General features: G+C 48.6%; 1 protein-coding gene across 1 annotated transcript in view; it reads right to left on the bottom strand.

Annotated features, from left to right (window-relative positions):
• Nucleotides 1-1,709: 1,709 nt before the first annotated feature.
• Nucleotides 1,710-13,751, bottom strand: part of LOC311357129 (PDZ domain-containing RING finger protein 4) — a gene marked incomplete at both ends in the record, with an annotated part of 45,135 nt that continues 33,093 nt past the window's right edge. The window contains 5 exons of the mRNA XM_084477017.1: nt 1,710-3,278; nt 5,987-6,100; nt 7,093-7,194; nt 10,318-10,380; nt 12,828-12,926. Coding sequence (XP_084333143.1) covers nt 1,710-3,278; nt 5,987-6,100; nt 7,093-7,194; nt 10,318-10,380; nt 12,828-12,926 — 1,947 coding nt within the window. The remainder of the gene's footprint in view (nt 3,279-5,986; nt 6,101-7,092; nt 7,195-10,317; nt 10,381-12,827; nt 12,927-13,751) is intronic.

The following is a 13,751-nucleotide window of genomic DNA, read 5'->3' on the forward strand; positions in this document are numbered from 1 at the left end:
TAAAAACAATAAAAACCTGGGAAAATAATGCTCCTATGTTTCATTGTGTTGAACTATGCATTTTTCAAATTTAATGCTGTAACAGAAATCTGGCTTCCACTTCAAACGTTACATTAGTTCCGTTTCAACTGTTAAGGCTATGCTGAGTAAAGTTGTCAAATATGGAGAGTAAAAAAATATGTAAAAATACTGATATGTAAAAAGGTTATGAGAAGGTCCTTTGTTACGGAGTATAAAATATAGTTAGATTAAATGCCATGAAACAAAAAGAGATTCAGACCTGGAAAAAGTTGCAGTACTCTGTGCCATCATGATATGTCTTTTGGACTTAGAGGTGTGATTTTTGTAACCCGGTTAATGCAGTTTAAGATGTTAACATCCAAATAACGGTTCATGTTTACCTGTAGCAATCCTGGAGTGAGACGTTGCCTTACCCACAACCTGCTCCCTTAATGAACTGTATCTGGGTTCACTGTAAGTCGCTGTAGATAAAAGCAAAATAAGTAAGTAGTAAACTGACTTGGTCTTCCATTCACAGAGAGTTGATCAGCAGCAGAACCTGTGTCTTCGACAGTACTCAGAAGTCTTAGCGGTCATTTGGGGTCAAACCATTTTGTCGCTTCAAAATCTGTAGAACTGAATCGTACAAGATAATAGTAAAAATGTATGAAGAGTATCGTTGTAAAGAGAGATAACCGCTTTTTTTCTTCATAGAAATGTCCCAACTACTTGAAAATATTTGGTGTCTGGTTTGTAAGAATTGTATGAAAAGTTTTGAACAAGAACAGATACAGTACAATGATACAGTTGGCAGTATTCAAGTGAAACACTCTATATGAAAAACAAATCATGTTCTGTTTGATTCCTACCGTTTGCAGTGGGATCTTCTGTGTATCTTCTTTCAATATTTTCTGCTCAAACTCCTTGTAGCTGCTTCACTCTGTGGTGTGGTTTACAGTGCATGAATACACTCGTTATTACCGTATTTGTACGGGGACCCAAACAGACATGTCACACCATGTAACAGTGGACCCAAAAGCCACTCATAAATAACAACCATGTGGTTACTGTGGCAACTTTTAAATAAAAATGGAAAAGCAGAAGAATAACCATTGTACAAGTTGAACTAATGATATGGACTTTATATTTTCCTTCCTGATTGAAGCACTGCAGTGATGCAATGTAAACCCTTTGACTGTCATCGAATGAAATAAACATTCAAATAAACATTGTCGTTCATCGCAAGATCATGTAATATATACGGTCATATAGGGTCACAAGCAAACCGAATGGACGCAATGATTGGCTGGTTTAGTTTGCACTTGAAGACATTTACGAGACTGTGGATTAAAATGTAATAAATCAACCAATAGCCAAAAGGGTACCATATACAGAGTAAACGAAAGAAAATTGATTACAGTACCATAATTTCATAGAAAAATGATTTCTGGAAGAGCAACATGAACAAAACACAACAATGCCTGGAGAACCCAAAGAATATACCATGACACCATTGAGAATTTGCTTACAAAATGATCTATGGGTTACAAAGTGTGAAAAATATTCCTATGGTCCTCATAAAAACGCCACATTGAACGAGGCAAGTATAATCATACCGCATGGGGTAGACTGAGTGGATTTCTCTGTCGCGTACGTCTGTGTGTGTGTGTGTGTGTGTGTGTGTGTGTGTGTGTGTGTCTGTCTGTCCTTTATACAGTAGTGACCGAGAGGAAGGCGTTGTGCACCTGGGCCCCCTCGGGCGCCTTGGTGCCGTGGATCATCAGCTCCTGTATGGTCATCCAGTTGTCCAGGATCTTCTTGTTGCGCTTCTTCATCATCTTCTTGTGGCTGAGCTCGATGATGCTCACCTCCTTGCCCCGTCCCTCCCCGCTGCTCTGGGGGTTCTCCTTCAAGCTCTCCAGGCGGCTCCTCTGCATGAACTCCCGCCTCCGTCTCTGCTCCTTGGCCCGCACCAGGTGCTGCTTGCGCTCCTCCTTGCTCCAGTACCTCCCCATCTTCATCTCGCTCATGGCGTCGTCGTCCGTGGTCATGCCGCCGCTGCGCTCCTCCTTGATCTTCAGCGCCCGCTCCCGCAGGATCTTGTCCCGCACGGGCCTCTTGGTGATGTAGCGCGTGCCGTCGCTGCGGATCTTCACCTTCCACTCCATCTGGGGCGCGTCGCTGGGCCGCTGGGGCTCCTTGCACACGCTGAGCAGGCTGAGCTGGCTCTGGGCGTACTCCACGGCCGAGCGCTGCTGGATCAGCTGCATGTAGCTCTGGTAGTGGCGCGCGTGCGCCGGGATCACCGCCTGCCTCTGCTGCGAGCTGTGCGACGGCGAGAAGTAGGGGATCTGCGAGCCGCTGGCCTTGGCCTGGCCCCGCCGCTCGTCCTCCGCCTGCGTGGTGTGGTCCGACTCGGAGGGGTTGCTGTGGTCGGGGCTGCTGCTCTTGGCCGGCGCCCCCGCCGCCCGGGGGTGGAAGGGCCCGGGGCTGGGGCTGGGGCCGGGGCTGGGGCTGAGGGAGCTGCCCGCCGCCAGGCTGCTGCCGCCGCCGCCGCCGCCGCCGCCGCGCAGGTTCCTCTGGTTGGTCAGGCTGACCATCCGCTGCAGCGAGTGCTCCGGCGAGCGGTCCATGGCCAGCGGGGTGCTCCTCGAGCTCTCCGCCGTGTTGTAGGCGCTGGAGCTGTCCTTGTCCGACTTCTCCAGCCGCCCGCCGCCCGGCCCGCCCCCCGCCGCCTTCCCCGCCTTGGTGTGGGCGTGGCCCCGGCGCAGGCTCTGCTCCTTGTTGTTGCGGTTGAGCGGGGAGCCGCCCTCGGAGCGCGTGCCCCCCTGCGGGCCCTGGCGGAGCTTGTGCGCCTGCATGATGTTCTGGCACTCCAGCTCGATGCTGCGCAGCTCCTCGTTGAGCATGCGCAGCTCGCGCTGCACCCCGCCCTGCTCCGCCAGGCTGACCTCGATGGTGCTGCGGCGGCTGTAGAACAGGTCGTACTCGCCGCTGTTGCGGATCTGGCACTTGAGCTCCAGCAGCTGCTGGAAGCGGTCCCCCTCCCGGCCGTCCTCCGCCGCCGGCGGCTCCCGCTGCTCCGTCCCGTGGCCGCCGCCGCCGCCGCCGCCGTCCTCGGCGGCGCCGCGGTTGTCCCTCAGGCACTGGGACAGCCGCCGCTGGATGTGCGCCAGCACGTCGTGCTCCGAGCTCTCGCCGGGGGTCCGCTTGAGGCGCGCCCCGCCCGCTTTGTCGCGGGGGAGGGTGGAGCAGCTGGCCAGGTCGTCGTCCGCTTCCTACACACACACACGGCACACGGGGGGGGGGGGGGGGGGGGGAGGAGGGGGACACATCACATGGTTGTGGTGAAATGCTTCTACTGCAGCAAGTTTGATCTCATTTGCATGTTTGAACTATTTGAGGTTAGACTTGTTCCGTATGGAGGGATGGAGGATTATGTAAAAATATTGATGTGTAAAGTGGTTACTAGAAGGTGTGCTGCTGCAGAGTACGAAGTATGTTTAGATGAAATGAGAAGCAGGCCTGGGAATTGCAGATGTACTAACTTAATGTATTTAAATACGGTTGGTATACCAAAGTTTTTCAGTTCATTTGGTTGCATTTGAAAGTATAAACTAGACTAAAATATAAATGATTTGACTTGACTGCGGTCTTGATCGTGCCATGTAGAATATTAGGTGAATCACGGAAAATAAACTCGTGTGTGCGTCTGTCTGCTTCTGAGACGATACCAAAGGCAACGCAATACGTGACAGCAGATGGTTCGATTTTTTTTTTCTTCCCTTTTTCCATGCAATTTAACGTGGTGCAATCCAGTATGATGCAAATCAATGCCCTGCAGAAAGTTCAATATGTGAGACACTGGTTGCAAGAAAAACTAGCAGGTATAAATCCAAGAGCGAGTCTCAAGAGAGCGAGACAGAGACTGAGGGAGATATACAGAGAGAAAGAGGGGGAGAGAGAGGGCAAAATGTAGTTTGCATTTAAATGGACTTTTTCACATTTGATCACTGTGATAACATTGTATTTCAAATCCCATTTGTTCTAATGTATATGGTGGCACTTCATATTGGCCTTTGAGCGAAGTAATTCAGACTGTATAATTCCCAATTTCTCCAATAATTTAACCTATTCTCTCGTTATTTTCTTACCATAAAAACCCAAATTGTGTCAACACGCCGGTGTAGACATCGTATATCCGCGCGCCTTAAGTTAATCTGTTTTTCGTCCTATTTCAACCACAGAAAGACATCTGTATGAAATACTGATTTCCACACGGGCACGCGGGCTGTGCTTTGACTTTGAGGAGAAGCCCCCTACCCCAAGGGGCCGCCCTGTACAGTAGACTGAGACGGAGGGAGGCATGCCTCTCGTGATTCAGGTTTGATTGTGTTTTTATCCTCGCTGAAGCTCACCACTCCCATTCAGACCAGAGAACACGCTGCACCTGCTGAAGTGGACAGGTTTTTTTTTTACGGCACACACGTCAGCCACTCCCTCCTCCGCCGCCGGTCCGAGTGCTTTTACAGTCGCGTCGGGACATCAACTCGACCGTTATTTACACCTCCACCCCAGACACACACACACACGCACACACACACACACATACACACACACACACATTCACTTAAGAGACGACAGCGCCGGTGATGCAAGGCTACAACCCTCAAAGGCAACATCCTCACAGAGGCATTTAGGGCTTTGGATTGCCTTGCTCAAGGGCACCTTGATACTGTTGCACCGGCGGGGAACATCAAGGAGAAGATCAAAACCCCCCCAAAAAAAAAGAACATAAAAGTTTTGTTGCTGGAAAACTTTTCGTTTGTTTATTCATTTCGCCGGCTCTTCTGAAGCGTCTGCGTCTGCTTTTCAAATGAGGACACAGCACATCACACACTGTTTGTGAGTTCAGTCCCATTCCGGCTGCTCCTGCGGGGGGTTCCGAGCGCGCTTGTGTAGCGCACTGGGACGGAGCTCTGGGAACGCCGGGGCATATCGTCTCCCTGCCGCTCAATCTTTTCGTTTGAACACACATTTACATGGACTTTACATTATGCTAATTTCAACGGCAAAAAAAAAACGGATTTGAATCACGATTAGCAGTGTTTTGGATTTTCAATGGAACCGTGAATCTCGAGGCATTAATATTTATACAGGGTCATGGAGAGAGTTTACTCCCCCGGTTTGACAGCAGTCTGAATGAGATTGATTTAATGGAAAGGAATGATGTTCATCATCATTCAAATGAATGCAATGGATTCATTCCAAGCAACACATTTATTTGTTCACATGGCAAAAAGTAAAGTTTGGAATTGGCTTTGTGATAGGTGTGATGGTGTTCAACTCCCAGCCCAAAGCCACTGGGCTCCATCCCCCTATGATCTTAACCTGAGCGATACGTCCGACACACCCAACCCTTCCTACCCGCTATTTAATGACCTGTGTCTGCATTCACTGTAAGTAGCTTTTGATAAAAGCATCTAGCAAAAAGTAAGTAGATAATGTGTAGATCATGTAAAGGGGTTGTTTTCATGCTCTACAGTGTGAATAGTCTCCTCCCTCTCCTCCACATCTGTCTGGGTTGGAGCAGAAGGTCAGACCAGTGACCACTTAAAAGTGACATATTATCCCACCAGGTGTGAGTGTGATTAGCCGCTACAAGCCGTCGAAACAAGCCGTGTCCACCTAGACGTGTCCTGGATCATTCCACCGGCCTACCCAGTGTGACTGTAGCAAACGTTGCTCCTCTATCCGTCCTACATCTAGGGTGGACACCCCCACTAGTGATGTCAGAAGAGGCCGATTTTCAAAGCGGGCTTGTAATGGATACTCACACCTGGTGGTATAATATGTCACCTTTAAACTGGGCTTCGCCTAAACGGAGAGGACCCTGTCTGACAACCGAGGGGACCTGCTCCACGCGGGTGGAGGACATGTGTGTGTGCGTGTGCTGTGCAGTGGAGAGACTGACCGGCAGGTTCACCTCCTCCTGGAGGGCTGCCAGCTCCATCTCCTCCCTCTGCTGCTCCTCCAACATCTCCATCTTCAGCTGCTCCAGGAACTCACTGTGTTCGTCGTCCAGCCAGGCCTCCTCCAGCTAGAGAGAGAGAGAGGGAGAGAGAGAGAGGGGGAGAGAGAGAGGGGGAGAGAGAGAGAGAGAGAGAGAGGGGGAGAGAGAGAGGGGGAGAAAGAGAGAGAGAGAGAGAAATACAGGGAAAGGAGAGAGAGAGAGCAAGAGAGCGAGAGAGAGAGAGAGTGAGAGAGAGTGAGAGAGAGTGAGAGAGATTGGGCGGTTTTAAAAACACTGGTAGACAATACATTTCTAGGGGGGAAGGTTTACGACTGAGCTCATTTGACATGCTAATATTCATAGGCGCCCGAGTCCTCTCGCCACACAAATAAAACAAAAGAATCTTCTATCAGGGACTCGTTTTCGGATTCACATGCCGTCCACGGTCGAACGAGCTCTCTCTCCTCTTTCCAATTTTACAAGGCTTCCATTCCATCTCTCATCACACATAATCCCCCAATCCCAAAGCCCTCAACGTCAGCGCTCGCCCCGGTGGTGGTGAGAAGGCCTATTAAACAACGAGCAGCCCATTACTCTCCCCTCACTGGCTGCTCTGCTCTCTGCCACAGACTCTACTCTACATCAGCATGCCATTAGCTTTTACAGCCGTGCCGTCGGAAGTCAATTACAGACGCCGCTACATAAAGACCAAGCAGGCCAAGGTGCCGCGGCGCCCTGTCAGAAGCACTCGCGGGGACCGGTGGGGTGTGGAGGTTGTGGAGGAGGAGGAGGAGGTGGAGGTAGAGTGCATGCGGTGGAGGAGGAGGAGGAGAGGGAGGTGGAGGAGGTGGAGGAGGGAGGGGGGGGGAGGTCAGCCATCACAGTCCGCCTTTTATCACGCCCATTACATTCATACGGCACAGGGCATCCGAGCCTCTATGGATGGGGTTTGTGTTTGAACCGGGCGCACGCTTAAGACCCCTTGAGACACCCCCTGGGAGAGGAGAGTGAAATACATAATTATCAAGAACATGGCTGCAGGAGTAAAGAAGGGGATGAGTAAAGTGAACGCGGCTCACCTGCAGCTCGGGCCTGGCCACCAGCAGCAGGATGTTCCGACACTCGTCGCTGGCCAGCACCGCCACCGCCTCCTCTCGGTTCTGCACGTCCTGCCCGTTTATCTTCAGAGGGGGGACAGGGGGGGGAGGGGGATTAGCCGGCCGCCGTTGATGCAATTGGATAAATGGAGGCTGGCCCCAGACGTGCGCACACACACACACACACACACACACACACACACACACACACACAGGCACTCTCACACAGACGACATGCACTCAAACACAGACTGATATCAAACGCACACAAACTTGCCCAGACAGACGTATGGGCAAACACACACACACACCCCCCCCCCCCCCCCCCACACACACACACACACACACACACACACACACACACATGGACAGACACACACACACACATGGACAGACACAAACAAACACCCACACACTGACGCCCACACACACACACACACACACACACACACACACACACACACACACACACGGACACACACACACACACACACACACGCATGAGGCTACAATAGGACTGACACCACACAATACAACCCTCCACGCCGTAACTCGCTGTGCGCTGTGATGCTCTGTGTGTGTTTTATTCACGGCCAGCGCCAAGTGGAGGCAGATATGAGCGGGACCGCGGCCAGGGGGGGCGGACGGGGGGGGGGTGGGGGGGGCACCGCCTAGTGTACATACATCTGGCCGCACAATTAACTGGCCACTGACAGGGGCGTCCATCTTCTCTTGGCCAGAGTAATGGGCCTGTCATTTGTGGATAATAGTGGCAGAGTAGCGGTCTGCTACACAAACATTTCCCTCCTCCTAGCTCCGGATCAGACGCACGCACGCACGCACGCACACACACACACACACATGCGCGCAGACACACACACACAAACACACAAACACACTCACCGCTAAACAATTAGACCACGGAAGTGCATTATCTCGTGCCAAACAGAGCTCATGCACTCACCCTCCCATCTAATAATTGCGTGTACGGAATACACACCTCTCCCAGGCCTGTACACTACTCTCTGGCTCCTCCCCCAGAATGCATTGTGCTGAGCTCGTTAAAAACATATTTACCGCCTGCCAGAGACAATAGTCTGCATCCCGACCCCCTCTTTCTTCGCGCTAATTATTCAACCTTCCGAGCAGCGTCATTGGTTCGCACCGCCCAGACTGGTTCACCACCGCCACCACCAACCACCCACCACCAAGGAGGCTGCTGTGGCTGGTGTCACTGGTGTCTCCTTCAATGGGTGGATGGGTGGCTGGTGGTGGTGGTTGGTGAGGGGCCCTTTTAGGCTCCTGACCATAGGCGTCAATTACGCTGGGGACGCTGGGGACGAGTAGCCACCAGTTTTCGTCCAGATTAATTTTGTACCCACCACTTAAAAAGACAAAAAACTTGAGTTTAATTATTATGGATTATTTCACGGCTCTTCTCAATGCTGTGGAATGCGCTGTTCACTTGCATGGTCCTTCCCGACTTGCAGTGGTGAATTATTTTTCGATAATTGACCGTTGCATATAATGACCGCTGTCAAGGAAAGTGGCTCTGATTCACGTCGCTCCTATCACTCCGCAAGTAGTCCGGTAATTTATCAACCCCAGCGTATTTGGTTGCTAAGCAACGTCAACATCTTTGGCAGACTTGGCGGATTTCTCTGCTGATCAACGCTACGAATGCCACGTCAAAAAGCACCAGAGCAGGTTGCTAGTACCATGGACAGTATCAGAGCGATAACCTGTTAACCTGATAACCGATAACCTGAACTAAATGGATGTGGTAGGCTACACCATGGGATGCATCTGCAGACTACTGCCACATAAATAAAGGTAAGATGTGATATTTATTGCTTAAGATTTGCTGGTGCTGTGGTGAGGTGTTTTGTGTTTTTTTGCACTCAAGTGGTCGGCTGTTTCAACTCTTGCAATTGATGTTAGCCATAGCCACCAAGTAGCCTAACTTATCCACGGTTTGCATTCATACAGTGTTGGGTATAGTGGAGATGAAGATAGTGGAGTAATTAGTGGAATAATTGTGGTGGGGAGTGCATGAGTTTTGGTTAGAATGCATGATTTAGATTGGATGGATGCATGTTGTGAATTGAGAACAGCCAGCTCATGATGTGATACAGCGTTCAGCTGTGCAACAAATATTTTTTGCTTTTTCAATCTTTTTCGACATTTGTAGTGCTGTGTGTAGCCACACGTTTGCCCCTTCACAACTTACATTTGCTTCATACTTCATACTTCATACTTAATTTGCTTTCATAGTCATGTCGTGTCACGTTGTCAACATTGGGTACATGGAGCACAACATAGTGGGTCATAGCCTATGTCCAATGCTTTTTGGAAACGCTTTCTTCATAAAACGTGTCAGACATCAGTTTTCTGTATACCTTTTATTCATTAGTAAGCTACACGGGTATGCCGTCTTTCAGAACCTTTCATTACCTGCATTAAAGAGAAAAAAAAAAGATTGCATCCTCATTGTACCCAGCACTTCTGAAAATGCACTTTTGAATGCGTCTCTGACGCCCATGCTCTGACGCCCGTGCTCCTGACCCACAGATACAGCCCGGGGCCGCAATGCAAGACAGAGCTTCTGGAGCCTTCCACGCGGGCCAGCGAGCCTCAGCACAGCACCTTTCTGAGCCAGGGAAACAGCACCATCGGTGCTGAGTCGGTAACTAAAACAGCCGGCGGGGGGGGGGGGAGGGGCTGTTCCGCCCCCCAGTCTAAGAGAGACACTGGGGGCAGGTTCCCCACTTTAATGTGCAGCCATTAAAAATGAATGGATTCGGCATTAGGAGAGAATCTAACAAAGTAAAGAAAGGGTGTTTTGGACTGAATCCAATTAGACCCTGCCTGTGGAGTGAGACGCACACTGTGTGTTGTGTGTGTGTGTGTGTGTGTGTGTAGCTTAGCTTGTGAGAGATCAGGAGAGATGGGGAAAGATGGGGAGAGAGAGAGAGAGAGAGAGAGAGAGAGAGAGAGAGAGAGAGAGAGAGAGAGATAGATAGATAGATAGATAGATAGATAGATAGATAGATAGATAGATAGATAGATAGATAGATAGATAGATAGATAGATAGATAGATAGATAGATAGATAGATAGATAGATAGATAGATAGATAGATAGATAGATAGATAGATAGATAGATAGATAGATAGAGAGAGAGACAGAGAGAGTGAGTGAATTGTACCTGTAATATGCGGTCCCCTTCACGGATCCGTCCGTCCCTGGCGGCGATGCTGTTGGGGCCGATCTGTGAGGAGGAGGAGAGGGCTCAGAATGCATCTATGCTGCTTCCACTCCATACTTTCCTTTAGGTTTCCCCGTCATGTAATCCATCATCTCACAAGACTTCTAGGAACATATTGGAGCCTTACAACCAAGACGTTTTCTAGTACATTAGAATCAGAGATAGTATCTACACGCTTAACTCAACATAGCAATACTAATGTCCATACACAAGTACGGATGGATTCATAAGACACGCCTCATTTAACACATTAATTCATTAATTCTTACAGTTTTGCTTGAATGAGCAGACATTAGTAAGCTTAGCCTCCTCCCAATTTCTCCGGTAAAGCATACAATGTCATACAGTCAAACAAAAGAAGATCGAACACTTTCCGCCCGACAACGCAACCCTCAGCAAAATAATGTTAGTGAAGGCAGGGACAAGGTGCTCTGTCATCAGCCAATCAGCCTGCGTGTCCAGGCGTTTAACTCTGACCAATCAGGGGATATGTGTGGGACTTGAGCTGATTGGGTTCATTAATCTGTTTCAGAGGCAAGTAAAAAAAAAAAGGCTTGGCTTATGGTCCATGGTGCCGGTTCAAACATCACAACAGGTAATTAAAAAACACCAAATTCAGGTTATTTATGACCTTGAGATAATTATCAGACTACTACTTATGCAAGAGCCCAGCACACAAGAAATCCCTCCTCTGACACAGCCGGTACATGGTGACATTTGCATGGCTCATCTGAATTCCACTCGCTCCTCTCGGCCATAGTTTTTTTCATGAAGCTAGCGCTGGAGGAGGCTGCGAGGAGCCACAGACTCTGGCGCTCTGTATTCCTCTCAGGTCTGAGGCAGCAGCCACCTTGCGGGAAACAGGGCCGACTTCAAAGGAGTAAAAAAGGGGGGAAAGCGAAAGTTGACTATAATGGCAAATATTATCTCTGTCTATCCACTGGTGGGATGAAAACACAGGAAGAAAACTTGTCTCCTTTGCACAAACAGAAAGTCTCCCAGCGGCTGACAGACCCGTACACCGCAGCCCTGTTGGGAAGCTCGCGAACAAAGTCTGGACGGGACGAGAAGATTGCGTTTGTCTTCTCCGTCGAAGGCGCTCCGCAGAGACAGACAGGGACTTTGTAGACATTGTAATCATATGCATTTGGAGCAATGCTAAAATATTTAGCGATCCCTGCCACTATTGAAGAAGGGCTTCAATTTGGGAATTAAAATTCTCGGCAGAGAAATCAAGAGATGCCCGTGTGAATCACTGAAAACCATTCAAGCCCAAAAATGTTAAGTACCACCACAGCAGAATATTAAATGTCACATTTGATTTAGAACGTCCATTCCGGCTCCTGGAATTGTCGCAGCATTTTTACCAAACCGCTGTAATATAGTTATAATGTATTCTGGCTTCTGCAAGTATGCTATAAGATGTAAATGAGGTACTTCAAGTTCCATACGTGATCCGAGTACCCATGACACTTGTTTATCCCGAAGAACATTTAGGAATTATTTTATTAAATCGCGGGTTCCCATGTTGTCTGAGAAGGAAAAAATAAAGAAATTCAAGGAGAAGAATTCAATGAGTTCAAATCTTGTGCACTCCTTCTGGATTTAACGATACAGGATTTGAACATGTAAAAATGACTAAATATTGGAAAGTGTCAAACAAAAATAAAATTTGGCCTTATCCTTGTCCAAATCCTTGGGGGACAACTAACCGATTGTGGGTCATAAATCGAATTCATTTATACAGCGCTTTTCTAACCAAGGCCACTTTACATTTAATTTAATTGGAGGCTCATTGTCACCCATTCACACATCGACGGTGGAGTCAACCATGCAAGGGAACAGTCAGCGCCTAGGGAGCAGTAAGGGTTAGGTGTCTTGCTCAGGAACACCTCTGGACACTTTACTAGGAGGAGGCAGGGATTGAACCAGCAACCTTCTGATTCCCAGATGACCGGCTCCAGCTCCTGAGCTGCTGCTGTTGATGCTCATACTAGTTTCACATCTCACTGAAGGTCTGGGCTAGCCTGACATCACCAGACCACTTCGCAAATGCCTATTAGTCTGGAATCCCTCGGTTCATCTTTGATTTCCAAGGGGTGCAAATCAAAATGCCTCAGGGTGCAATTGGACAGACATACAACCAAGAAGAGCACCGAAACATCTGTCACATCAGCGGGAGCCATCTCGGTTGTTAATAAAAAGTAGCACTTAATAAACGGTGCTCCCTTGGGGCAGTCCTCTGGACAGACATCGTATCAAACCCGTCCCATCCTCGATAAACGGTTGTGTTTCGTCCCAACCCGGGCCAGGTCTGGTGGAAATCTTTCTGAACGGCAGATGCCTCTAGTACCGAAACGTCTTGTGGACTAGTCCGTGTATAAAACACAATGTATATAAACGCTTCTTTTGTACGTCGGAACCACTGAGAGACAAGTATAGGGGCTCACCTCGCTGACGTAGATGGCCACATCCTCTTCCTCGTCAGTCCTGTAGCACAGAGTCAAGCCCAGCTTCTCCTGGCTGTTGAGTCGACACAGCTCCACCTCCTATAGAGACAGCGGCATCAAGGTGAGGATGGACCATCAATGGACGAGAACTGATATCATCATTATTCTCATTATGAGCAGTAGTATTAGTAGTTGTGTAAGGGGAATGGTGGTGGTTTTGATGGAGTAGTGTTTGTGGTAGTGGTAATGGTAGTAGTCTTCTATACTACTATACAATGCTTGTAGTCTTTTACAATGTTTGATTATAATCATTCCAGTACTAACAGAGGCCCTTTTCCGACTAAAGGCAACACGATCTACAACTCCAATGCATTCATTTTCACGCTTTCGTTCCAAATTCGAGTTGGTCAGATGAGGTCAGGTACAAAACCCTGTTTCTGATCAGTTATGTTGACCTTATTACCAACACGTGTCACCGCGTTGTGTTCCCATTCTGCTGCTCACCGTGATTAAATTACAAAACCCCAGACGGAGGTTTCATTTTCTAGACGCTGACATGAAGCTGTAAACGATGATTACATCTAGTTCTGTTTGAGGAAACATCACATAAAAATAATCAAAAAAAAAAAGTTTTTCAACAGCAAATATCTAATTTTCTTTTGCGGTTGCTTATTTACTTTCTCCGTGGTCCTTCCTGAGCGGGCTAGGGCTCCAGGGGTTTTTCCAGGCGTGTGATTATGAAAAGTATTCCTGGCTTCAATAGCTCGGCGTTGCCTTCATAAATGTCAGAGAGGACTTCAAGTGCTTTACCTGGTGAGTGGTTGTCAGGCTGGGGAACATGAGACTGAAGTTCACCGGAAATTATGCCAACTTCAGCTAATAAATATATTCTGCCACAGCCACACTCATCTATTCCATGTCTAC

Source organism: Micromesistius poutassou, assembly GCF_964030765.1.
Source record: "Micromesistius poutassou genome assembly, chromosome: 13".
In the NCBI taxonomy this organism is placed as follows: domain Eukaryota; kingdom Metazoa; phylum Chordata; class Actinopteri; order Gadiformes; family Gadidae; genus Micromesistius; species Micromesistius poutassou.